Source organism: Acomys minous (genome assembly GCF_964271855.1).
Source record: "Acomys minous genome assembly, contig: scaffold_24, whole genome shotgun sequence".
Lineage (NCBI taxonomy): Eukaryota > Metazoa > Chordata > Mammalia > Rodentia > Muridae > Acomys > Acomys minous.
This window is the reverse complement of record NW_028182181.1, coordinates 198,256-225,393: the sequence shown is the minus strand read 5'-3', so window position 1 is coordinate 225,393 and position 27,138 is coordinate 198,256. Positions and strand designations below refer to the sequence as shown.

The 27,138-nt window shown below is 48.1% G+C and overlaps 1 protein-coding gene and 2 long non-coding RNA genes across 3 annotated transcripts in view; 1 reads left to right on the top strand and 2 right to left on the bottom strand.

The window, feature by feature from the left end:
* LOC311591745 overlaps positions 1 to 27,138 on the top strand; it is a 153,985-nt gene that overhangs the window by 47,395 nt on the left and 79,452 nt on the right. The window lies entirely within an intron of this gene.
* The window catches only part of LOC311591746, a 167,087-nt gene that overhangs the window by 70,266 nt on the left and 69,683 nt on the right, over positions 1 to 27,138 (bottom strand). The gene's annotated exons all lie outside the window — the stretch shown is intronic.
* LOC311591743 (gamma-tubulin complex component 3-like) overlaps positions 4,082 to 27,138 on the bottom strand; it is a 54,645-nt gene continuing 31,588 nt past the window's right edge. The window contains exons 13-22 of the mRNA XM_084803401.1: positions 26,934 to 27,036; positions 25,558 to 25,747; positions 23,688 to 23,823; positions 22,702 to 22,770; positions 18,475 to 18,610; positions 12,830 to 12,918; positions 12,615 to 12,746; positions 9,338 to 9,478; positions 4,774 to 4,890; positions 4,082 to 4,354 (exon numbers count right to left, since the gene is read on the bottom strand). Of these exons, the coding sequence (XP_084659527.1) occupies positions 4,196 to 4,354; positions 4,774 to 4,890; positions 9,338 to 9,478; positions 12,615 to 12,746; positions 12,830 to 12,918; positions 18,475 to 18,610; positions 22,702 to 22,770; positions 23,688 to 23,823; positions 25,558 to 25,747; positions 26,934 to 27,036 (1,272 nt within the window). The 3' untranslated portion in view covers positions 4,082 to 4,195. The remainder of the gene's footprint in view (positions 4,355 to 4,773; positions 4,891 to 9,337; positions 9,479 to 12,614; positions 12,747 to 12,829; positions 12,919 to 18,474; positions 18,611 to 22,701; positions 22,771 to 23,687; positions 23,824 to 25,557; positions 25,748 to 26,933; positions 27,037 to 27,138) is intronic.

Below are 27,138 nucleotides of genomic sequence, written 5' to 3'. Positions count from 1 at the left end.
CAAGTCCCCAGCCTGTAGAGCCAGGTAGCAGCAGGGAAGATGCAGGCTTGGCAAGGCTCTCTCTGCTACACAGGAAATTAATGTGTGTGCAGACCATACCAAGAACACCCTTGAGCCACTTACAGTGAGGGTTTGAGATGAACTGTGGTGGAGCAGCCCTGGGCTGACTGCTAGGGTGTCAGGGACAGAGGGGCTCAGCAGGGGCAGCCCCCAACTGCTTATCCCACAAAGCCAGCCAAACTTGCTTCCACCCCAAGGGTGGAGGCCTCATAGCAATAGTTTGGATACTAAACTGCTACTTAAACTTCCTTTTTAAAGGTTAGCCTCTTTGTCAAAACTCAGGTGACTAAAGCTGCGTGGGCTTATGTTTGTGTCCTCTATGCCATCCCATTGATCTGTGTCTGTTCCTGCTCTGATACCATGCTGTCCTGCCATTACTCTTCATGCAAAGGGCTGAAGCCAGACAGGGTGCAATGTTCCCTTGGGACCGCTGTCCAAAGTTCTGCCTGTACACCTCCAAGACTCAGATTTGTGCCCAGCATCAAAAACAGGTCCTCACAGGACAGAACTCAGGCTGTGACTCTCCAAGCCCCACAACGTGGTGGCTTCCTCTGTTCTTCACTCAAAGCCCAGCCCCCAGCTGGGGATCTGAATGGTCACTGCTCATCCCAGAGTCACCTGCTTCCCTGCAATGCACTCCTGCCTCCCCTAGCTGTCTGCACACCACTATCAAATGTTCCTCCAAGTGCCAGGTCGACATTGCCCATCTTCATCTTCAGCAAAAAATCCCCCCACCCCCACCCCCCGTGCCAGCACGGCCTGGCTTGTCCTGCGGGTAGAGCATCTTTCTGTTCTCCGTGTTATGTTGACCACATAGAACCCTGGCCATCACTGGCCACCTCACTGCTGCCTCAGGGATACCTCCTGCAATGTCTCTAAGGCCTGCTGTGCTGCCTAGGGCTCACCCAGCCCCTTCGCAAGCTGTAACCTGTAGCCCTTCCTCCAATCTGACTCCACAAACTCACTGACACAGGATGGACTGAAGCCCAAAGCGGTTCTCCTGTGCACAGAGGGAAAGAGATCAGGCCCAGGCCCATCACTTCCTAAAGCTGGTCAGTCCTGCTCCAACAGAAGGGATACATGCAGGATATGTATGGGACCGGGGACATGGGGCCACACACGAATCATCATACAAAGTGCATTCAGAAAACCGGCATTAGGACAGTGTGGAAAGCCGGGCATGGTGGCGCACACCTTTAATCCTAGCACTCAGGATGCAGAGGCAGGCGGTCACTATGAGTTCGAGGCCAGTGTGGTCTACAAAGCGAGTCTAAGACAGTTAAGGCTAACAGAAAGACCCTGTCTCGAAAAAACCAAATAAGTAAGTAAGTAAGTAAGTAAGTAAGTAAATAAATAAATGACAGTGTGGAGGAGAGCTGATTGGAGAGGTGGTAATCCCATCGCCCCCTCCCCAGTGTCCTCAGTAAAGGTCCACTGGTCTCATCAGCACAGGCCAGGTTCTGTTAAGAGGTGTCCCCAGGCTCAGTAGATAACTGCTAAGCATCTCCTAAAGCGGTGCATATATGAGGAGATGTCATTCTGCCACACCCTGAACTTCACCAAGAAAAAGGTAGGAACAGGCAGAGAAGCTGGGAGAGCAAAAGGAGTGTGTTGCCCTCAGAATGGCCTTTGTGTGTCCACTCTGCTCACGACAAGCAAGCCATGGCATGCAAGGTCGAAGTGCAAAGCCACAGTGGCACAAGCCATGAATGCCAGCTCCCATGCTGCCCACCATTAGCTGGTAGCCATCATTTAAAACCTAAAAAGAAATGGTAGATAGGGGATAGTAATACTTAATGTATCTAGAACATTATCAATTCAATAGATAACATACAACTGATGAGTAATAGGTTGCCTGGGGAAGGAACAGCCACAAACCTGGCCCCATTGCCTGGCCCAACACTTGGACAACATAGGCTCTGCAGGGGCTGCTGGCAGGGGGAGTTACAGTCTGCTCAAATCTAGCAAAATCGCCCTGAATTACCCCATAAGACAAGCAGATCAAACACTGCATCCTGGCAACACTGGGGTCCCCATGTACTGTCTGCTTCTGGAAGACGTCAGGGTTGGCACAGAGGCTGCAGGCAACCGGCTTCCATACAGATTGCATGGGCATGGTGGTTGCAGGCTTTGCCGCCCTCTTCCCCAGTGACACACAGTGGGTACCACCACCCAAACATCCATCACCTCCCTGCCGAGACTCATGCCTTCTGTCCCTCAAGGAGCTTCTGGGTGATGCCAAGGAAGGCTTCCCGGGGGACATCTCTGCTCAGTTGTACAAACAGAAAGGGTACCACACGCTTCTGGGTTCCCCCAGCCCAAGCCACCACTGTCCCTGTGTGACAGAGAACAGCAAGCTCTGAGGACTCCAATATGCAAAGCCAGGCCTGGCACTCACCTGCAACCCCAGCACTAGAGAGGCCTAGCAGAAAGAGTCTGAGTGTGAGTGTGAAGATGGGTTTTCAACAAGAACTGTTGGGATGACCCACTGAACTAAAACTTCCAAAGGGCGGGGCTAAGACTTTAAATCTTGCTGGCAGCCATGATTTCTTCCTTACAGGAAAATGAGTGGAAGGGTTTTAGGAAGAGCTGTGTGCACTTGAAGAGGCTTTCCTGCTTCTGATGCATTGGCTGCTGTGCATGATACAAAGTGATACTTCACCTCAGCAAAGTGTACCAATGACTGCAATGCCTGGAGACTAAAAACAAAAAACAGTTCCCCAGGTCTGAAGAGTCCAGAATGGTGGCTCGCGCCTTTAATCACAGCACTTGGGAGGCAGAGGCAGGTAGATCTCTGAGTTCGAGGTCAGCCTGGTCCACAGAGTGAGTTCCAGGACACCCAGGGCTACATGGAGAAACTCTGTCTTGAAAAACCAGAAGAAAAAAAAGAAAAAGAAACAGAAGAAAAAAAAGAAAAAAGGGACAGAGCCATGCCTTGCCTCAGCAGCTGCACTCCAGACTCTTGTCAGGAGTTTTCCATACTGTCAGCTCGGCTGAGCCTGTTTTGAAATTTGTCCTGTAAATACCTGTGCTCTTGGGTAAATGTGTTTAACTGTAAATTTTGACAAGCAACCAAAACTCACTGACTGGAACATTTTGAACATGTTTTAAAATTGGATTTCCGTATTTCTTAAGTATTTAAGACAGAGAAAAGCAGAGACACACATCATCCTTATCAACAAAGTCATAAAATTTTATGTTTCTGAAAATCCATTTTCAAAATGTTTTCTCACAGATGTGTATCTTCTGAGAGTTGTTTTCTTCCTCACTCACTGTCAAAACATCATTTGTAGCATCTACCCAGGAGAGGTGGGTACAATGTTCCATGCTTTTCAAACTATCTGCCCAGGGGCTCACTCAGAGTGCCATCTGCCACCACCCATAAGACTGGTAGAGTTTTTTTTTCTTCTCCCCCTCCCCCCTTTTTTTGGTAAGACGAAATGCCTGTTGCACAGCTCTGTCTCCCTGCGATGCCAGCATGAGTTCACTGGCAGTCCCATTTGTGTCCCACAGAAAATGTGTACCCCCTCTGAGGCCACCCCTCCCTCTCTGCATGGTGAAGGAGTGAGTTCCTGCAGCTGTCAGCAAGCAACAGTCACCGGGAAAAGCCTGGCAACACACAGCAAGGCCTGGGCCAGCCAGCCTCTCCTAAGACAGGAGCCACCCAAGAGCAGAATGTGGGCTTCTTCTGAAGCCTAGACCTGGAGCCCTGGGAGTAAGACAAAAGCAGTGCTCATGGTCAAATGACACTGGAGATTCTCTGAGAAATAAACCACACACACAATTTCCAGAAGGACCTGGTATAGGTATCTAAGGTACAATTAAACTAAAGCTGTGTACTAAGGACTGGCCTTCATTGTGGACTCACAACTGTCACACCAAGACTCGTTAGTTTTTTGTCTTTTTTTAACTGACAAATACAAACTGCATGGTGGAAATAAGATGTTCCAATGCATCAAGACTACATTGTAGGCGAGCGGCCTGCTGAACTCGGTAACATCACAAACACTCAAGTCCGGTGGATAGTGAGACTTCTTTTATTAGACATATTGCTGGAACACTGTGGCCTATGTGCAGCTCCCAGCTGCCTGGACGGACTGGGCTTGCGTCGGCAACTGCTAACCCCAAGACAGGCTCACGGGTGGGAACTGTGCCGTCCCCTACTGTGCAGAGAAACCGGAAGCCTGTGTTCTCTGGCTTTGTAATGTTCGTTAAAGTCCAACCTGAAGCTGAGCAACTGGAGACTTTCATCAGAGCTGGTCGTCAGCAGCACCAGAAACTGCTGCACAGCGCCCTAGGAAGAGACCACAGGAAAGGCGGTCGGTCAGAACCATGTCCTCCAAATGCCGCTGCTACCAAGAAGCCTCGAGCAGGGACTGAGCCTGTGTGGCTCCCATCAGGAGTAACTATTCGTACAGCTAGATGGGCAATGCACACCCTGTATGTGAGAGCAGCTGACCACTGCCATCCCTCTGCACACACTGTGAAAAGCATGAGAAGTCACAGGTCCCCAGTGCCCATCTCCCACCGAGCCTCTCGTCCCAGCTGTACGGCTGGCCTGAGGAGAGCTCATTCAGATGAACTGGCAAGGATGAGTCCTCAGGGGACCACCAGCTCCCACTACTCACATGACAAGAATGAGCCACAAGACCAACCCTCTGGAAGCATGCACTAGTAACAAAAGAGGAACCCGTGGTGCATGCTCATACATACCTGGTAAAAGTGCGTCAATATTCGCAACTGTGAACACATTTTGGGTATGGAGTCCTGGAATTCTCGGATCCTCCTATTTTCCTCCTCTTCCTCTGCCGCCGTCACTCCCCACTGGCCCTGGAATTAGAAGCAGCAGCAGGTTTAACTGCTGGGTGCCTGCTTGCTTTAATACTAACAGCATCGTACGTTCAGCACATCGCTAGCCAGTCTCCTCCTGGCTTGGTGTGCCTGACACAGATGCCCCATGAGCCTCCACATGCCCCATTCAGACAATGAGCATGAAGGGAACTTGTCAGTCCTGAGTGCTGGGTGCTCTTCACTCGCGTGGGAATGCCCCCCTCTCCTTGGACTGGGGTGTTTCCCAGAGACACATCCACTTATTCTCCCGCTAACAGGTCTTTCTCAGCCAGGCATGCATGTAACCTGTAATCCCACCTGAGGCAGAGAATGGGTAAGTTGGAGGCCAGACAGAGCTGTACACAGTGAAACCATATCTCAACAACCCTTCCCCCCAGAAAATGTTTTTCAGGGAATGGTAAACTTGACAGAACACAGTTGCTCAGCCAGCCTATTCTCTTTTCATCAATGAACACAGTAGATTCCATGTATGAGACTCTCTGATCTGAACCTTGGCATTTCTGGCATATGCCCTGGACGGGGAAGCTGTTCATTTTGCTAGGGTATCTCACATGCATTAAAAAAAAATTATTATGTATACAGTGCTCTGCCTGCATGTACACCTGCAGGCCACAAGAGGGCATCAAATCACATTATAGATGGCTGTGAGCCACCATGTGGTTGCTGGGAATGGAACTCAGGACCTTTGGACGAACAGCCAGTGCCCTTAACCTCTGAGCCATCTCTCCAGCCCAATCTCACGTGCATTTTATCTGATTCAGAACTCACACTTGTTCGTTCTGAGTGCATAGGCCTCAGGTACTTCACATAGTCTGGCAATGAATGGTGCTGTTGTAACTTGGCACCGTGGCCAAGTGGGTGGGAGGCTTCCCAGCAGCGCCAACTGTGCTTTTGACAGCTTCCTCCCCTTTAGCGTATCCAAATGCAGTCCACTTTGGGCACCTAGAGCCATGAGTTTCAGTCTATTTCCACAGACTTAGGGAAAAGACGATGCTACTTCCTTCTCGATGTCTTTACATGTGTGCCTTCCCCTCTCATTAGGCATTAACTAGACCAGTCAATAGCTTACAGACCCACCATCTCACAGCCCAGGCCTGACATGTGAGGCCTGCCAGAACAAGGACTGTGTCTGACACTGTGATGTTTTAGCCAAAATTTGGCTTCATTGCCAGTGCCCTAAGATGTTGAGTAACACTGAACTTAAAGATACTGAACTAATTAGTTAGAAAGTTGCATGGACACGCTTCAAGGGAAAAGGCAGCTGTGGCTGTTACAGAGCTCAGCACCATGAAGGAGAAACCCGGTGGCCTGCACTGGGACATCAGGAAAGTGTTTCCTCGGGGTTAGCACACAGAAGCTGACAGACCTGTGGGCCGTGGTCAGGCTACACTTCTAAATGAGGGCTCTGTCTATATCCTATGATTTTCAAAGTGTAAAAGAAAACAAGAAGGAATGGGTGGTAGCGAGCAGCTGAGGTCAGGCACCATTAGACAGGGCTGAGGTCCCCAGAGGAAGCAAGCCCACAGAGGCCACTCTGTCAAGCTGTGAGGATGAACTTAAGCTGTGGTAGAGACCACAGTGTGTGTGGATGCCAGGATCATGGGACACGTGCCAGGAAGAGCAACAGGTCCAAGCCTGAGAAGCTGTGTGTGCCACAAGTGGAAGGGCTGAAGGAACGGGCTGCCTGAGGCCTACGGAGCCCAGCCAGCTTCATCATGAGCCCCAGGTGCTGGAGATGGAACTGCAGGATTTGGTATTAGCCCTGCTGGATTTAAGGTTTTAGTTTGATTATGCCTTGCTATGCCCTTGATTGTTTCATTTTTAAGTTTGAATGTTTATTCTGTGCCATTATATGTTAGAAGTATGTAAGTTGTTTTTGATCTTATAGGAGTTCACAGTTCAGTCTTGAATTGAAATATTGAAAATTTGCAAGACTTTGGAAACTTTTAAAATTAGACTGTATTTTAAATTATGAGACTAACAAAATTTTGGGAGCAGTTGTAGAAGGTATGCTGGCTAATATTATGTCATCCTGATGTTAAGTGAAGTGATCTGAGAGAAGGGAACCTCAATTGAGAAAAACGCCTCGATAAGACTGTACTGTAGAAAAGCCTGTAGGGCACCTGATGTGGAAGGACCTGGAACTGAGAGCTGACAAAGCCCGTCTCCCCAAGATGCTTTTGTTATAACTGGAAAGGAAACTAAGAAAACCAGGGTCCACGGGGACTGGCTCCAGGGGCCTCACTGACACCGAAACTCAAGGAAACCAGGTCATGTTCGGTCCGTGTTGACAACATGCAGAACACACGGACCTTTGGGGGTGATCTCACTCTGACCAACACTGACACGAGAAAACAGACTCGGCACATCTGATTTCTAAACACCCGGACAAGCTCACTTACTCACTTCATGCCCACAACCTCTTTACAAAAGGCCCTGTTTCTCTGCCCTGCCTCCCTGCCATGCTCACACTGGTGGGACTGTCGGTGCACGGTGTGCCAAACCAACAGTTCCCAGTCTCACTTTCACCTTGGGAAAAGCTCTCAGCACTTCAGACATGAGCAGGTCTGCCATACAGATCTGTAATCAGATTTTACTTGGAATTATTTTTCCTTTTCCTCCTTATAACTGCAAAAGTAAGTTATAACAACTTTATTAGACTACTCCAAAGAGATCTGTATTCTTGGAGTAACCTCAAACATTCAGTATTGTGCCCTCCATTTGGTATGTCAATAAGCAAACATCTTGGCGCTCACAGCCACGTTCTATCACACAGAGCGCAGCATCAGAAATGAAGGCAGAGACAACATGGAATCACTGCCTCAGGGGACAGGACGGTGTTGGTTCTGAACACACTTACCTAGAGGGACAGTCTCTCAGGGATGGAATAGCCACTTTCTTTTCCAATTACTATGGCTGGTCCTGGTCCCAGAGCCACACTGAACACAGGGGTGTGTACAGGAATGTGGGTGTCACAGACAGTAGGAACTAAGTATGCTAATGCTAGAACCAGGAGTGTCAATGTATAAAATGTTTTTTTTTTTAACTGAAAGAAGTAAAAGCCCTTCAATCTTAAATTTGAATTGGAAATATCATAGTAACTGAAGTGGTTTTGAGAAGAAAAGTGGGAAGAGAGTAGAAAGGAGCGGTGAATTGCAGGCAGAAGCACCTCTGGGACTGCTCCACCAAGCAGCGGCATGTCAGAAGGTGGAAGCCAGCCTCCGCAGCAAGGCACTCAGGATCCTGAAACCCTTCCAGGAGCTGGCTCCATCCTTCTGAGCTCAATGGACCCACACTTGAATGACTACTGCAGGGTTATCTTACCCTTTGAATTTAAATAAACTTGGCAGGCAGTTTCAGTTGTACAGCTCTCCCCAGACATGCAAGTGTCTCTGGGTGAAGCACACTTGCTAACCCTGTACTGAGTGGGTACCATGCCCCTTCCGCTGTGGACAGCTGAACCTTGTGAGCTACCACTGCACACACAATTGGCCACCATGCTATCATCAGAACAATAAACTCTGTTTGTTTGGTTTTTTGAGACAGAGTCTCACTATGTAGCTCTGGCTGTCCTGGAACTCACTGTGTGGACAAGGCTGGCCTGGAACTTGTAGATCTATCTGCCTCTGCCTCCTCAGTGCTGGGATTAAAAGTGTGCACTACCACTGCCTGCCTCAGTGGGCTGTTATATATAGCTTAACAACTTTCCAGATGGGTGACCCTGAGATCACACTGCATATCACGATTGCTTTACAAGTCACGTCACAGATGGCAACTCTACCAAAGGCAGAGATGGTACTCAATAGCTAGGGCGGAATCCTGCATTTCTCAGCCATGCACAGGCTGCTAGGCATGGATCAGGAGATTATGTGTGTGCCAATCAGTGGCTCTTCAAAATTATCCACAAACCACTGTAGCCATGAGATACCCCAGTGGCACCAAAAGGACACACACACTCCTGCTTCCAAACTCCACCCTTTGGTGTCTGTGATGTGGCTGCCAGACCCCTCACATGGGCATCACATAACAATACTCAAAGGTAGAACCAACCTAACTGTACTTCCATTACTCCAATCCTAGGCACCCAGAAACAGCAGAGATAGTTCCATCCCGATTGACTGATGGGTCTCACTAACCCCAGGCTGCTGGAAACACACAGAAATATCCCAAGGAAACAGCTCATGTGGCAGTACTCCCATCCCAGTGCCTGGTCCCTCAGCTGTGAGTCTCACAGAGACACTGGGACACCATGGCCACTGGTATGGCAGCAGTGGTGACCTCTCCAGCTGACAGCGCACAGAGCTTCCTCTGACTCAGGGCAGACACACGCAGCCTCAGTCTGTGGAGATTCCAGCAGAAACACTCTGGCAGCTACGGCCGCTCATAGTGACTGGCCAGGAGTGAGAAAGCAGTTTAAAACCCAAACCTCGAGTTCACACTGTTTCTTCTTCTCTTCAAACTGCAGCCGCCTCTGTAGCTCTTCCAAAGCAGCTCTGTACATGGCATCTTGGGCATTCTGAAGTTCAATCATCTGATCGAACACAGCTCTGAGTTGATTTAAAAGTACCTGGAAAGACACAGCGTTTTTAAATGAACAGAGCCTCAACATGCTAGTGAAGCACCTACTTACTGATATACGTGTGCGTCTCCTCTAAAACTCAGGGAAATGGTCCCCAATGTAACCATGTTGAGCAGTAGTGACAAAGAGCACTTGGGATGAGGCCTCCACCCTGACAGCAGTGACCGCTGTTCACTGGTGCTGCCGGGTTCTCATAGGACTGATGTGCCTCTTGAGAGCGGGATGTTGTAAAGTAGCATCTGCTGCACAGAGTGTGACCTGAGGACGTAGACACACTGACTACCAGTGTGTGCTTTGAGTGTACAAGTGTGCACACATCTCCAAAGCCTCACAGCACCACAAAATGGACAGGCTCCTCCTACTCCTTACAGTGCCTTAGTTACTACTCTGCTGCTATGAGGAGATACCCTGACCACAGCAACTCATAAAGACAGCCTTGAGTTGGGCCTTGCTTAGTTTCAGAGGGTTACTCTGTGATCATGGCAAGAAGCAGGCAGGCATGGCCCTGGAGCTCTACATCCTGATGCAAAGGCAGCAGGCAGTGAGAGAGACTGGGCCTGCTGTAGGCTTTTTGAAACATCATCGAGGCCCACTCCTAGGGACATGCCTCCCCCAGCAAGGCCACACCTCCTAATCCTTCCCAAACACTTCCACTGACTGGGGGACCAAGCGTTAGAACATATGAGCCTCCTCTTTCAAACCACCACATGGTGGAAGACATGCCCCAGGCAGCTTGGAGAGAAGATTATCTCCACAGTTAATGATGCCCTGTCCTGCTGAGATGCCGGGCAGCACCACTGACACTGAGCTTACCTAGGCACTCATGCGAAACAGGGCCTTCAAGCCTCACAGCAATGCAGGGAGACAGAAGGGCCAGGTCAGGTGACGCCATTACTACAGGCAGCTGCTTGGCTAGTGTGAGGTACATGCTCAAGCAAGCGTCCTCCTGTTCTCTGTCAGAATTTTATTTTATGGCAAAAGTAGACAACAAAGAATGGAGGTGGTCCTGCTTACATTCTAATAAGGATGTAATTCTCTAGTTTATTTCTCTATTGCAGTCATGCAAAGCACAGCTTAATTTTGGAACACTGTATTGCACTCAAGGTCACTAACTGATGTGTCCTTTAATAAAGTGTACACTGTGGCACTCCAAGCGCCTACAGCTTGCACCTTGTCACTGTGCTGCTTGGGATATTTTCCTCAATGCTGCATAAACAATGAGATACACACACAGAAACACACACACACACAACTGTCACTCCTCCCCCTCCAAGTTCACTATGTATTGTGATAACTGATTTTCTCACAAAGTGACATACTGAAAATACCATGTTAAAATTAATACATCCATAACAGATTGTCTTGCTCTGTTCTATGTAACAGATTTATTTCTTAGGAACAAACAATGACAAAAACGCCCAAAAGCCACGGGTGGCAGTTCATATCTATAATCTCAGCACTCCACAGGCTGAGGCAGGAGGATTACACTTCCAGAGCAGTCTGAGCTACAACAGCCGATTGCTTCATTAAGCAGCTATGAGGGCACAAGGTCAGGAGGCAGGGCTCCATTAGTGAAGCTGGCTGAGATGCACCACAGACTATCTCTGTCCAGGACCATCTCCCGACAGGCAGGCAGCACAAGCTTCTCTGGACTTCCCTCATATCCACAGCTCTTCTATCAAGGCAAGGATTAGGATGCTCCTACTTGTCTCACAGACATTTCTCATTCTTGGATGAGCTCAGCCCATGTTAGCAGAGCCCTGGAGGGCTCAGGGTGACGGTGTGGGTACAGTCCTTAGTAACGCCAACATTTTCTCAAGAGCAATACACAGGGTGACTCACACCTGTCTAACTCATGCAAAACAACATCAAATATGACTTCAACAGCTTGAAGAGCAGCAGCTACAAGTCAGTTACCATGGTGAATGCTATAATTCCCACAAAGTCACATTGCGCCTCTGAAAACAGGAGAACCCTGGAGTCACAAGAACCTGCCGTCTGTCTGAACACTGAAGCTGACCCATGTGTGGGTGCTCCATGTCCGTGGCACAACACAGAGAACGGCAGAGGACCTGCGGGTATCATCATACACTCTCAGGACATTGATGCCATCACATTCATAACAAACATGTGCCAAGTGACAATGCAACACCCACTGCAACACAGATACTGCATTTAGCAAGAATGGCCAACAGGACCACTTCTGATGCACACCTCATGAGTTAGTAGTTATGGTCAACATATATTAAGCATTTCTATCACATGACTTCTGTATCTAGAAAACAAGTTCCACATAGAAGTACCTTTGAATCACCGTTTGTCGCACATATAACTCAATAATTCTACCCACCATAGTGGGCTAATGCAGACTAAGAGGAAACAACACAAAAGCCCTGGGAAAGCCTGGGCAGAAGCATTCCCCACAAACCCAGAACGTGTCTGGAGCAGTGCACACTGAGAAATGCTCAAGACCTCAACCTGAGGGCCAGTTTACCTGCTTCAAGCTCAGAGATGGTCATTCTCCACCCAGACCTTTAAAGGAGATCAGAGCTCCAGGAAAGCCCTGCTGCTCAAAACATGTAACTTCCTAGAGTGGGGGCTCACTACAAGAAAGGAAAGCCTGGGGAAAGCCCGGCCTATGACATGCTCGTGGCTAGTGCACACAGTCTGTTTAAAGCCATGCAGCCATATGCCATTAACTAAAACCACTGCCCCTAGACCAAGAGAATGAAACAGTAGACTCGGTGTGTCTAGACACAGAAGGCCGAGACTGACTCCCAGCATGAGGAAGGGGGAAGTTCTAATCTCTCCACTCTTTGGGATTTTCATGCATGCCACCACTGTTTTGCTGTTTCGATGCCTTTCTAGTGTCCATCCTGCTATAGCTCCACAGGACATCGTTCATGACGCCTCCTCCTATTCCTTACACCATCAACAGGGCATTGCCGCTTGCCCTGTCATCACAACCATGTTAGATGCTACAGCACACTCTCATATCACCAATGTTATTCCAATTCTGTTAGAAAGCGACCCTCAAACTCCAAGTTTATTAAGCTTTTCTCTCAGATGTGGCGGTGCCTGACACCTGGCAGTTCCAGTCCTGGTTTGCAGGAGTGAGCCTTACCCTGGAGTCACTGTCTAGGAGACAGCGGGAGGTGATGGTATCCAGGAATGCCTCATGTGCTGCAATAATGTGGTCCAAGTCCTGGGCCTGTTGCACTCTGTTCCAAAGCTCATCCCAAGAGCACTCAAGGACCTGAAAGGACAAGCTGAGGTGTTGGGAAGGGCCTAGTCGTCTCCCAGCTCTGAGCCACATGGCAGGGGCAGAGGCCGGCTCACCTCGTAGGTCATGTAGTACTGCATCTGATGGATGAAGTGCACCATCTCAGAGGCCAGGATGTGGCACTGGTGAAGTACGCCGGAGAACTCTGCAAGACACAGAATGTCATCAGGGCGGGGACGCACTGGTGCTCACGCAGCCCTCTCCGCCTGCAAGCTGCCCACTAATTCCAGACACTGAGCAGGAAGCGGCTTTCTGCTCATGCCTGTGCTTCAGCTAATGGAGTGTGCCTTGTGGGCAAGAGCATGTCTCGGCAAGCACACAGACTTGAGTTCAGATCCCCAGCACCCATGTAAAAGGCTGGGCATGGTTAGGCACGCCTATAATCCAGGATTGGAGTGTCAGAGGCAGGAGCACCACAAGCTGGCAAGGAGGAAGGTGTAGGACAAGAGAGAACAGCAGATGTCTTCTTCTGGTCTCTGTAACTGTTCACCAGCACTCACGAACACACACAGCTAAGTACAAATGCTTATTTTATACAAGTGAGCATCACACATAAATAGAAGCCTTATTTTATGTTTTCTCTACAACTGGTCCATCCACCACCAAGGCATAGCTATTTCCCCTACTCATCTGGAGACCAGAAGAGGGCTCTGCTGTGCCCACCGGCACAGGACCCTCAGAGAGCAGCACACTCCACAGGCCTCGCCCACACTCTGGAATCTGTATCTATGAATACAGCTGTTGTATAGTAATTATTTTGAATAGAAATGGTCCCACCAGACAGAGGAGGGGGGTTCATGAGACAGTAAATATGCCTCCCCAGTCCAGAGAAGCTGAGAGGCCCATCTTCCTTACAGGAGGAGGCTTGCCAACCTGTCAAGCGGCCTGCATGTCTTCAGGGACACATGTCTGCAGAGCTCCAGGAATATAGCCCGGGTTAGCTGTACCCAAGCCAGGGTGGGTTTTCAGTGATGTGGCTGAATGTGAGTCACGTGTGCTCCTTCAAGCGGCCCCTCATCAGTACAACCCAATAAACTCACTAGTTGGCCAGGTTGGACTCAAGGTCACGCTACTCTGGTCTGTCTAGAGTGAGCAGATGCTGCTTACACATGCTGGCCGTGCATCTGACGAGGAGGCTTTGCTTCTCGGTTTCCTGGACAGGGTGTGGTTTTCTCCACTGAGGCTGGGCTATCTAACCTAATCCTCTAGCCATACAATCGCCTTGTTCCCCATGCAGAGGACAGAGCCACCTGTCACAAGGCACTACAAAGTTATACACGGTCATAACCTCAGAAGAAAATACTCTGCAGAAGGACTCTGGTTTTCACCAAGAACTAGCATGAAAGGGCTCTGCCTCTCCGACCTTGATGGTGCATGTCCCGACAGACCCTTAAACACAGCGGTGCACTCTAAAACATCCATGGAACTGGGCGATGGCACCTCACATCTGTGCACTTTGGGTGCATTCTGCAGCATCCTCCAAGCTGGGAACCGGCTGGATGAGCTCTTTGCATTCACTTTACCCCAGCGCTCAAATCCTGCCCACAGAACCTGCATGACCAGGGCCATACTGAACAAAGTTATCACATGTGCTCTTCCTTCAGTTTTCACTACACAGTGGACATACTTTTCTTCCTAGGAAAGCCTGTCACTTCATTTTCTGAAGGAGACATTCTTCTATGGTGACACCTGACAGTGAGGTCACTGCCTGCTGAAAAACACAGTTTCGAACACAGATCCTCTAGGCATGACTGCAGTCTGCTACCCACACGGCTGTCCTTTCTGACCGAGGAGTGAAAACATACTGCCAGCTCTATGCGGCTCTCAGAAGCATGGGCTTGAGTCAAAGGCACAGCACAGTCCAGTACCCCTTAGGACTTAACTCGTCCCTGCTATCCTCAGCTCTACCCATACCCTGGAAATGCATACAGAATACAAGCTTAAAGCAAGAAAAATCCTCCCAATTCTAAGAATGGCCTCAGTGCAACACCACACTGAGCGAAATGAACATATAAGTGTACCCTAGTGGGTTAAAACACAATCTTACACACACAGCTAGGAAGATCTACTGGGGCTGGAGAGATAGCGCAGCAGTTGCGAGCACGTCCTGTCCTTGCACGCAGTACCTACATGCAGCTTCTCACCACCCACACAGCAGCTCACAGCTGTTGGTAATGCAACTTCGGGAGGGCCAACAGCCTCTTCTGGCTCTGAAGAGAGCAGGCGGATGCACACACAGTGCACCTACACAGACGCAGGCACACTCTCCACACACAATGCAGACAAGCCAATCTCCTTCCTAGGGACAATTTTGGTTGTCGACTGCCCTCTAAATGCTCCTGAAAGACCAAAGCAAGCTGACCCAGCTCTGTGGCCCAGGCATGGTCAGCAGGGCATACCTGCAGCAGGAGACACCTTGCCACCCTAAGTCCTAGATTTCCTTAAAGAAATACCCTAGTGTGATCATCACAGTTTCAAGATCTCCTCCACAACTTGCACTTCCCATGGTGCTGCTGTTTAAGGTGGCTCAATCAAGTATCTACCCACTTCTGGCGCTGCTGTTTAAGGTGGCTTGATCAAGTATCTACCCACTTCCCCTGGCGCTGCTGTTTAAGGTGGCTCGATCAAGTATCTGCCCACTTCCCCTGGCACTGCTGTTTAAGGTGGCTCGGTCAAGTATCTACCCACTTCCCCTGGCGCTGCTGTTTAAGGTGGCTTGATCAAGTATTTACCCACTTCCCCTGGGGCTGCCGTTTATGGTAGCTTGATCAAGTTTTTACCCACTTCTCCTGGCTGCTGTTTAAGTGGCTCGAGATCAAACACTTAACTAATTTAATTTCCAGTGCTTTGGATTTAAAAGATGCTTCAAAAACCAGCATTTTCTGCATGTTTTGTGTTCAACATCCAATTGCCTTCATATCTCTCCTGATGGCATTCTGTGTGTGTGAATTACAGGTAAGAGTCACACACACACAGACAACAACTCATTGTTAGACTCAGGCTGGATGCTGATTTCTTTGCAAATTTAATCCTGGCCACCCTAGGCAGTGGCACTGTCAGACCCAAGGCAGGCACGAGAGCTGTTCAACTCTAGACACAGAGACTCATCTGTTCACTGAAATTGAGTTACCCACACATGAGTTTTGTAGAGGAAGACACCTAAGGTACCACCTTTGTAAGATGTATTACTATTAAATACATCACCACAAAGAAAACAGCTGCCAATCAGACCAGCTTGTGCTACACATCAGTCTGTGGCCTCAAGGCACTTCTCAGCATCTGCCCTGCTCCCTACCATTTCTAATGCATACTGCCTCTCTATGCTTCAGTCCAGAACCACTGTGCCATCCATATTTCCAAAGGCGAGTGACCATGCTGTGGCTGGCACACATGCAGGCAGTGCAGTCCCTGATGGCTTCAGTGAAGACTGAGCAACACTTCAGAAGTGATAGAGTACGGATAAACGAAAAACCAACAGAAAGAATTCGGAGATACCTTGGCTTCCCGTGGCTTTTCAATAGACAATGAGCTGGCTCAGCCTGCATACTGCTACTGTTTTCAGTAGGCACAGGCTGAACACAGAAGACTGACTCATAGGCACCCATTCCACCCTCTTGTCACCTAAGTGTCCTATAATGCAGTGACCAGAAAACTGTCATCTTTCAAGTTCCTTCATAGGTTCTATGCTGAAGGAGACTTAGCTTCCCCCACAGGGCCTTCCATCTTTGATTCATTTTAGCTTGTTCTTGACTCATTTTTCTCCAAGACTTTCATTTTTGCCTTCCAATAAGAGAAGCCACACTAAGTCCTGACATCAATTGTAGAACCCTGGGCCAATCACTTCCCTTGTTCAACCTTGGACTCTCTCCACTGGAAGGAAAGACAAGTGACAATGAGGTCTCCATGTGAGTCCTGAGAGAGTCTGTGACTGACTGGTGATGACACACCTAAAGGGGTGCCTCCAGGGCAGGCCCAGCACTAGGCAGGAGCACGGCCTCACTGCAAACTACCAGCAGGAGCAGTCCTGCTCAGTAGTCAGAAAGACAAAAGCGCGGACTGTTATCTGTCAGTCCAGTGTAATACAGGGCTTTATGTGCACTATTTGAAAACAATTGTCACTTACATTTCTTTAGATTTATTTTTAATATTTAGTGATAAAGTTTATTGTATGAGTGTTTTACCTGCATGCATGCATACGCACTGCATGCATTCCTGGTGTCAGAGGCTGACAGAAGAAGGCATCAAGTCTTCTGGGACTGGAGTAATAGGTGGTTATGAGCCACTATGTGGGTGCTGGGAACTAAACCTGGGTGCTCAGCAAGAACAGCAAGTGCTCAACACCACAGCCAGTCTCCAGCCACTTACTTACATCTCTTGAGCTCACGCAGGACTATTGTCTTACACAGAGCGGACTGCACTGCCACCAGTCAGTGTGCTTTGTCACCAGCTATACCAGAGGGTTAACACTCTTCTACACTCCTCTAAAAGCCCGATGTCCACGAATCAGTGGACAGCTTAAGCAGAAGGAAATGCAATTGCAGGGTCAGGCCTGGGGCGGCACACAACAGGACACCTTAAGGCACAAGCCTTGCATGACCTCCTGTGTGAAGACACTTGTTTCTCCCTGAGGACCAAAGAGGCCAGTTTCTTTGTGGCAAGAACATTGTGAAGAAGACAGTATGCACCACTCTGTTGGCTTCAGCATGTGAAACAGGAAGCTAGCTGCATTCCCTTTACTTCCTTCTCAGCTACCAGCAAGGAAACAGCCATCACTGAGTACAGAGCAGTGCTGAGAGCCTCGGTAAAGGCCACTCTCTCCATGGCCACACTGGCCTGGTGGCCAGCACTGCTGCAGTCTGTTGTAGCCATCACTGTCTGGAGTCAGCCTGCAGCCCACAGCAGTGATGAGAAAACCTCTTTGTTCAAACAACTGCTCGATCTTACTTATGACTAATTTTACTAATCAAAGGGCAGATTTAGCTCAGTTGTTCTTTAGAGAGGTTTATGAAATGTTTTCATAATTGATTTCAACATAATGAACTCAAAATTATCATAATTGAAGTCATTCAATATTGTAACATTAACACAATCGACTAAATATCTAAGTGTCTAACTATAGTTCTAAATTATAAAATACAAAACACGTCTACATCCTGGATTATGGTCAAAAGAAAAATTAATGCTTCAAAGAGAATATAATTAAGGCACTAAGTGAATTTTGAATGAACCAGGGACCTATTGAAAGGTTTTCCTTCCTTGACTATGGGTGATTAAAAAATTAAGTTAGGGGCTAGGGATAGCTCAGTGGTCTTTCAGAGAACCCATGTTAGATTCTCAGCACCCACATGGCAGCTCACAGCTGTCTGTAATGCCAACTCCAGGGCATCCAACACCTCTTCTGGCCTCCATGCGTACCAAGCACACACATGGTGCACATACATAGGATCAGGCACTCACAAATAGAACATACATTATTATTGTTGTTGTTGTTTTTGTTGTTATTTTAATTAAACTACACCATGGACATTGTTGAAAAACAAACATGATTTTAAAAGAAACTTTATGGTATGGGGGAAAAATCCAGTATGACTTAATTTTCTCTTATTCTGTAATGAAGTCAAGACACAATGACCTTTTCCTACAACAGTGGGTCCTGTCAGCTCCGTTCTCAGCTGGCCTCACTGGCCTCCTCTGCCTTTACCTGGCATGTTCCTCAGGAGTTTCGCATTGCACATGTGTCCTTTCCATAGGTCAATGAGGATGTACTCCATGCGCTTGGCCCTCCACAGGAAGTTGAACACTCTCAGGTAGTGGCTCATGCATTCTCGTGTGAACACCTAGAGAGACAAGATAGGCTGCATCTCATGTGCAAAACACTCTCCTAGCCCAGGCCTAGCCTTCTCACAATCAGCAAACACACAACTCCTGCCCAGTTTACAAGGGACCTAAAGTAAGGAAAGCAGTGCATTTCAGAAGCAGGCTCTAACAGCAGCCACCTGATTACTTACCAACCAGCAGCAGGTGTGATATGTTGTCAGTCCTGTAGCTGGAGACACCGGCATGAAGGTGGTGTGACCAGCAGACTGCTCACCAAGACTTTTCTCCCCACACAGGGTGGAACTCTCTGTATAGACCAGGCTGGCCTCTAACTCAGAGACCTACCTGCCTCTGTCCCCCAAGTGCTAAGATTAAAGGCATGCACTGCCATGCTGGGCTTTGTTTGTTTGTTGTGCTTTATATTTGCCTACATGTGTGTCTGTGAAACCATGTGCTGGGCATGCCTGGTGCCCTTGGGGACCAGAAGAGGACACTGGATCCCCTGGGACTGTACTTACAGATGTGTGGATGCTAGGATTAGAACGTGGGTCCTCTGGAAGCACAACAAGTGTTCTTAGCCACTGAGCCAACTCTCTAGCCGTAACTCAGCAGGACTGTAAGCCCAGCCCAGCCCAGTCTAAACTTGAACACATGACTGTAAGCCCCAAATCCTAAGCGACAGACAGAGGAATCACTTGTTTTAGTAACGACATCTCCAAAAGTAGAGGCAAGCCTAGCGGCACCTCTACCCTAACAAGTCTTTCTGATCATCGTCACAGATTTACAGACTCCTTCCGTACCTCTGCTCAGTACCATGTTTGTGGCTTCTCAAGCAAGTAATGTGTCCTGGTAGAGAGACTGTCTCAGTCCTCCTCCTGTTGTCCCTCCCGTGCTGGTCAAGGTATCAGGTTAACTACAAACAAATTAGTTCAACTAAATGCCCCACCTAGCACTAGACAGTGAAGGAAGCCTCTGTAGCGCTGTGGGCACTGACTCTGCACAGGCCTGCAGTGTGGAGACAGGGCCAGCCTGCTCTGAAGGAGCTCTGATATCCAGGAAACCTTGCCTTGTCTATGTCTGTCCTCCGGCCTTTCTATGAGAGCCTGCAGTGCTCACCCTACCTTTTGACCTCACCATCTGTCTAACTACTCCACACAGGCTCCTAGAACTTCATGCTTGCTCCTTTCACCTTAGCATGGGACTCTTACCTGTAAACCAGCTTATCTTGTGTTCCGCTGTGTGCCTCACACATATCATGTAACAACGGTCAATTCATGCTCCCTTATGCCACTCAATAGCAGGTTTTGGAAGGTACTTGATGGTGATGGTGAAGAGGAGGAGGAGGACAAGGAAACAACTCCTCATAGGAGTGACTGGAAACTGTTCCGAGTTCCAAAATCAACCACAAGTGCCTGGGGGATTATCTGCAAATTGCTTGCTTCCTACAGTATTAATTATCTTCGTGTGACTACAGAAGCTGATCTGAACTGGATGTCATGAGTCAATTGTAGGATTTTCTCTCTACACGTACACCATAGAGTAGCCCCTGGAGTACCATATTCTCACTGATTTCAGAAGTTCAGTTTAGCCATGGTCTTTCGTATACCAACTACTTAAAAGGAAGACATCCCGGTTCTGACCTTAAAGTAAGAGTCACCACAGCACTTTTACTAGCTGGCTGCTTCCCCTAAGGGAGACTACAGCCTAGAGATAAAGTAAGCTCCAGACTCCTCATCTGTAGAGACTCAACAGTGAGCAAATATCCAGGCTGTCAGTGTGGGACAGCAGCCGCCCGAGGCCCTGTACTCGGTGACCCTTACCAGGCTGAGACGCTGCACACAGTACTGCTGCAAGCCCTCCAATTGGTCCTCTGCAGCTGGAATCAAGACTCCATGACCTCATCACACTTAAATCTGGATGGACTCTACCACAAATAACTTGAGACTTAGGAGAAGCAAGGTCAACCAGAAATACTTCACATAGTTAAGGAGCTGTATTTAGCTAATGCATTCTTCAGTAACCTGGGTTGTGAATTTCACAATGTCCCAAATTAGACTTACCCAAAAATTTCACTGACATTTTATATCTTAGAATTAGTAGAACCTAACGGTGCTATTATACAAGATTTAATTATATGATTGCTACAAGATATATCCCTACTATAATTAAATTCTGTTCAAAAAATGACAACCTCAATTAATGAGAATAGAACCGCAACAGGTAACACACAAATTCACAAGAAAAGCAGAAAAAAATAACTGTATTTATAAAATGGGCTTCCTTTTATCTTTTGTGTATTTTTTCCGTGTGTGTGTGTGTGTGAGTGTGTGTGTGTGTGTGTGTGCCTGTGTAACTCAGCTGGGCCAGCCAGCTCACTCTGAGGTCCTGGCTCCTGTGCACTGGGATTGCAGGAGGGCTGCCATGTCCACTCAGCACTCACGTGAGAGCTGGCGACCTGAACTGCAGTCTTCAAGCTTGTACAGCAAACTCACCTCACCATTGCCCCAGCCCCTCCTGTTACAGCTCAGTATGTTCTGTGTGCAATCAAACCTGACAGACAATGTCTAATAGTGTATAATACCATGCCTGTTGTGACAACAAGGATTGAAAATTCACCAGCCACAAACAGAAACAGCACAGCAATGCTTCCCCACACTTTGACCTGCTGAGCAACCACACAGCCCAGAGTCCCTTCTCTCTATCTGGCAGCCTAGGCTCCTGTCACAACTTAGCTGTGTGTGACTGGGCTGTCACAGATGTGTCGTTAAAATAAAGCTGTGGTATATATTTTCTTCTTTAGTCCTTCTAAAACTGTATTCAAAACCTTTGAGTTCTAGCTATGCCAGTGAGGTGTGTAATGAACCCATCGAATAAGTAAGTAAGCACATGCCTAGAGCACACTCAGCCTGCCTCCTTGTAAGGCACTTTCACTCTGTTAACAATCAGTGCAGTTATCTTTACTATGGCATTTTGTCTTTGTAGCCTGGGGTTGGAACTTGAGGCCTCAGAGCTCTAGCACTGAGCTGTCCCTAGCCTTACAACTATCCTTTATTGTGAAAATGCATAATGCACATAAGCTAGCTATGCAGACAGCAGGAAGTCCTGAACAATTTGCTGACACACCATGCAGCGATTCTCAGTAACCACCACTCAGGACACATGCCCAGGACAAAGGCCACTAAGAGAATGTTGAAAGATTCAACTCATCAACAGTTGTTGTTTCAAACTATTAGCTCTGACCTGATCAAAGTCATGATCGGGATTAATGAGGCTAAGAACCTGCCTAACAGTTCTCAGGCCACATGCCACAGGCCACTTAAGACACGTCTGTGGCTGCCATTCTGTGAATGTGGCTTCCATGGAATCACCGCATAGCAAAGGGTGTGACTCATCCCACAGAAGGGGCAGGCATAAAGCCACTCTGCCACAACCACTAGAGAAGGGATGTTAGAGCCCAGTCACCCTCAGCAAATATCCCCAGTAACAGAAGGGACACAATGCACTTCCCCAGCATTTCAGACACAGAAAGGACTAAGTCTCAGAGGCCCTGTGCTCAGTCCTAAAGAGAGAGAACATGGCTAGAGAGGCAACTGAACCGCAGACATGCATGACGACTCCTCTAGCCGAGCTTCTGCGATGTGGTAGAAGAAATGGCCCTTCTCAACAAGTGAGTGGAAATGCATGAACAATGTGACAGGTAGCGGCTCATCAGCTTAAATGAATGCTAAATATCAAATTTCATCTAAGTAGGAAAAATACAATTCCCCTAAAATATACTCTATGCTTCCTTTCAAATTATCCTAAATTAGTTGCTGCAGTCTAAGAATAATGGCATAAAATGAACAATGCTTTTATTAAGCACTTGCTGAAACCTGTGACAGAAAAAAATGATATTTCTAAGAATTCTTAAAATAATGGAGCATTTCAGCACTCATTAATAATTATCTGAAGCAGTCTTGGCTTATGCAACTCATTCAGTAGGTGTAGCCTAACACCACAATTACTTTGAACCTCAGTTCTTAGAAAAGAAAGCCAGTTGGAAACAATGCAATTCCCAGCAATCCAAACAGCTGTGAACATTGCACACAAGTACACAGACGGTGGATCTTACGGTAGCAATTGGTCCATCGACGTGGTAATCCAGGCTGAAGACATCCCATCCAGTGTCACCTGGAGAGACCTAACAGTAATAAAACAAAACAGCAAATAACTGAAAGGCTTTGTACTTATTGCCAAAGAACCTGTCAACTCCTCAAAGAAAAGCAGTAAAATAAGGTGCAGGCTTTAAAAGCACTCTGCTGTGCAAGCAATGATCAGCCTCCTCACTGGCACCAATGTCCAAGTGGCGAGAGGGAGTGGCACATCCCCGGGGCTCTGCGATCATGCAGGAGGAAGTGGTGCACACTCCTGGGGCTCTGCGATCGTGCAGGAGGAAGAGGTGCACACTCCAGGGGCTCTGCGATCATGCGGGAGTAATTGATGCTGTTCTGAATGAACCTGTGAGTCTCTAGTATTGACTAGCAGGTCAGGCAGGGAGCACTCACACTCATAACTCCGACTCCAAGTGCAGCCCTCCTGAGGAGCAGCTGCAGTCCCAGCCTGCTCCTTCAATTTACTATTAAATGTTCCTCACTTAACTAAGCGCCTGTGATGCACCCATGCTCTGTGGGACCCATCTCACACACAGCATCCAACTTGGGAACTAGCCTTTCAGTAACATGTGGCCTAATGAGAGGGACTTGCTTCCTCTAAAACAGGGCAGAGCACACCCAGGATGTTTAGTTTCCAGGATTGACCAGACTTGTGCCTGACATAATAGGAAGATACTGGAGAGGGCACTGAGAATCAGCTGCCCCCAGCACCCTCATGTGCTCCTAGACCCCTCACATGCTCCCAGCACTCTCATGTGCTCCTAGGCCCCTCACGTGCTCCCAGCACCCTCACGTGCTCCTAGCCCCCTCACGTACCCCTAGCCCCCTCATGTGCTCCTAGCCCTCTCATCTACCCCCAGCCCCCTCAGTGCTCCCAGCACCATCACGTGTCCCTAGCCCCCTCACGTGTCCCAGTGCCCTCACTTGCCCCAACGCCCACATGTACCTCCAGTAGCCTCACTTCTAGCCTCTTGAGGATCTCTGGGCTATCAAACTGGGCGTTCGTGGCTCTTACAGCAGTTTCAAGAATCCCCATCAATTTATGCTGATATAAAGTCGTTGCTGGGCGAACAAGTTCTGGCCTTAAGAAATGTGTTTGAAATTAAAGATAATGTTATTTGATATTTTTAAAAATTATTAATTAAAAAAGTAAAAGTTCAAAAATGGAAAAGACAAATGGGACAGATAGACACAGTTATAAAAGTATTACGGTCCCCAGCAACCACCCTGTGGTCTCAGTTAGGTTTCATAGAAATCCTTTAAGGAGCATAGGTCTAGAACCCTGTGTGTGACCACCACAAAGACCACAAAGGCAGACACTCTGCCGAGCCCACACCATGCTCTTGGTGTGTTTTGTCTTTCTCTTACCCCTATGCATAAAATCTGTTACAATACCATTAAAACCCTAACCATGTTTCACTAAAGAAAGCTTCGTGACATTAACTTCCAACAGGGTTGCAGAAAGCATTTCTTCAAAACAGTAAAAACATTAATTTTCATTCAGCTTGGCTAAAGGTACTTATTTGTGCTACACATTGATAGTTTTCAAGTTATGACTGGCCTACAGATAAGATCTTTATGATTCCCTACAAAGACCAAACATCTATGTACCTAAATATAGACTTCATAGTTCCAAAGGGCCCAGCACTAGCACACCATTAATTACCTCAGCACCAGCACACCATTGCCTCAGAACCAGCACAGCATTTCAGTGCTAAAGGCTGTGCTTCCCGACATGAAGCCCCCACTCTCCTGACTAAGAGATGGCCGTCATCTCAGGTGTGCCAATGCAGTGCTGGGTGGAGGCAAGGAGAAAAGGCACACATCCTCAAGTGGGCCTGCAGCCAACAGGAGATAGATGGTGGTCCTTACATGTAAGTCACACCTTTGAGAGGAGACATTGTGACATAAGATGACCCCCGTAGGGAAGACAGTAACACGGGAGATGACCTGCGGTGCTCTCCAGACTCCAGCTTTGCTGTGCCTGGCTAGGCTGCCTGCACATGTGCCAGTCTGCACCCCAGGCACTTTTAGGCCAGCACCAAGGGAACATCCTCCCTTTAACAACTCCTCACCACATTCCCTTTAAACTAACTCTCTAAGAAACCCCCTCAGTCCTGGTATGGAAATGCTCTGCAGCCATGGGATTGTAGCAGCCATACCAACCAATGACCAGCTCCAACCAGCTCCAGGCAGCTCCACCACACAACCCCCCTGGTGGAGAAGATGGACAGCTGGGCACTGGACTTCCTGGGAAGCCAGAAAAAGCTAACTTTTTGGTGTAAAGTAACTTGCTATATTTTTGTCCTACAGGGAACAGTTAGTTTGTACATTCTTAAAGGAACCACCGAGACACAGCAAGTAACAACACCCTTCACATGCCTCAGTGAAAGCACTGGCCTACTGTGGCATGTGGCCCGTTCACCACCAGTCCTGTCCAGAGCCCTGAGCCATATCACATCTAGACATTCCACAACAGGAGGATGGCCACAGGGAACAGTGACAAGACAGCACTTTGTCAAGTTGCAGAAAACACGTGAACCAAGAGGCCAACTTAAAACGTGTATTTGTCCAATGAACTTCAGACTGAAGCCAAAGTTCACTGTGACCACCATCCAACTCCATCCACTCAGGGGCCACTGCACATGTCATGGTGCCCACAGGGACACCACACACATCTGATGGTCTGTTGGCAACAGAGGAAAAAGTAAGGCATGAGAGCCATGAAAACGTCATCCACTCAGCTTATTTTAAACAAAGACTTTGTAAGCAACTCATTTGCTCTGATGCCACCTATTCTCAGGCCTTCATCTCACTTTAGCAAATCCATCAGGTGCCGTATGAAGTCTCCCTGGCCGAGAAGCAGGTAGCGCCGCATGGCCTGCATGTGCTCCAGCAGACTGTACTTTTTATTGAGGACATCTAACAGATATTTGCTGGTCTCAAAATAAGCAGCATCAATTTTCCCTTGAAATGTGTTTTCCAAGTATGTGAATAAATCTGCAGCTGTAAAAACAAAAGGGACAGGCACACATCCATATGTAACATGTATCTTAACAGAGGAAGTCAAGGCATTTATGGAACCAGAGGCAACCATCAATGTAGACCCAACCCAGCCACGGCCAGTGAAGGCAGCGCAGTACTGAACCTGCAAGGCCAGGATCCCCGGGACCAGGAGTAGATGCTGGCACTTGGACTTCCAGGGTCCCTGCCCAGCACTGCACGCAAGCATAATGACCGCACTGCAGGCTGTAGCTAAGGAAGCCTCACTTGACGTCAGAGCCTCAGAGTCCCAACAGGACTGCAAGACCCCGGGGGACCACCTGCATGTCTTCCACCTCCTCTTCCATGTCTTTCTGAAACATAGGTAAACCCAAATCTGGCTCTGGCTCCCACTTCTCCCCCAGACTATCCCCGAGGCCATGCAGAAGTCCGCATGTGAGCTGCTTATGTGGGGAGCTGCCGCTCTCGGTGGCTACACAGGCCGCCTCCTGACCTCAGAAGCTCCTGCCACAGCCTCGGCCTTGCCCTTAGCCAGCATGGGGAGACAGGTGCTTTCCAATCCTCTGGATTCTGCTCCAGCCTTTGGCCACTTCCAATACAACATCTTATGCAAAGCCAAAGAATCAAGATGGCAAGATGGCTAGAGAACAGGAAATAAGCTGACGGGTGATCACTGAGGCTGAGGCAGGCAGCAAGCAGAGGGGGGCAAGGGAGGGGAGCACATCTCTAGCAGCTGGCAAACGAACCTTAGAACGCAGGCAGAGCCGGATCTCTGCAGCCACAGAGTCATAAGTCTTGCACTGCCTTCCCATCTGCTTCACTTACTTACTATCCTTTCATCACCGCGGGGATAAAGCAATGAAAAGTATTAAGGAGGAAATAGTTAACTCTACTCCAATGCTACTAACTCCATATTAAAACATTTGAGCATCCACATAGCAATAGATACTTCATACATGTACATGTATGCTCTGTATGAGCACATTTTAGAAATCCAGGTAATGTGTAAATGCTATAAATTAAAAAGCATTAAGCAACAGATCATCACCACCAGGGTCACTACCACTGCCTACACTCACCACCTCACAGCGTCATAACCACATGACATCACAGACACCATCATCACAATCCCAGCACTGTCACCACCATCACAATCCCAGCACTGTCACCACCATTACAATAGCCATACCATCATGGGGAGACTCTGCAGACTTGGTCACAGCTATCATTTTTGTGGTCTGATCATGACAAACTTGATGCAAGAAATTTATTGACTTTCCTATCAACAGGACCTAAAAAGAAAAATAAGCTATGATTCAACTTTATACAAGTTAGTTACCCAAACAATTCAAATACTCACACATTACATATTAGCTATGATTTAAAAACACAGA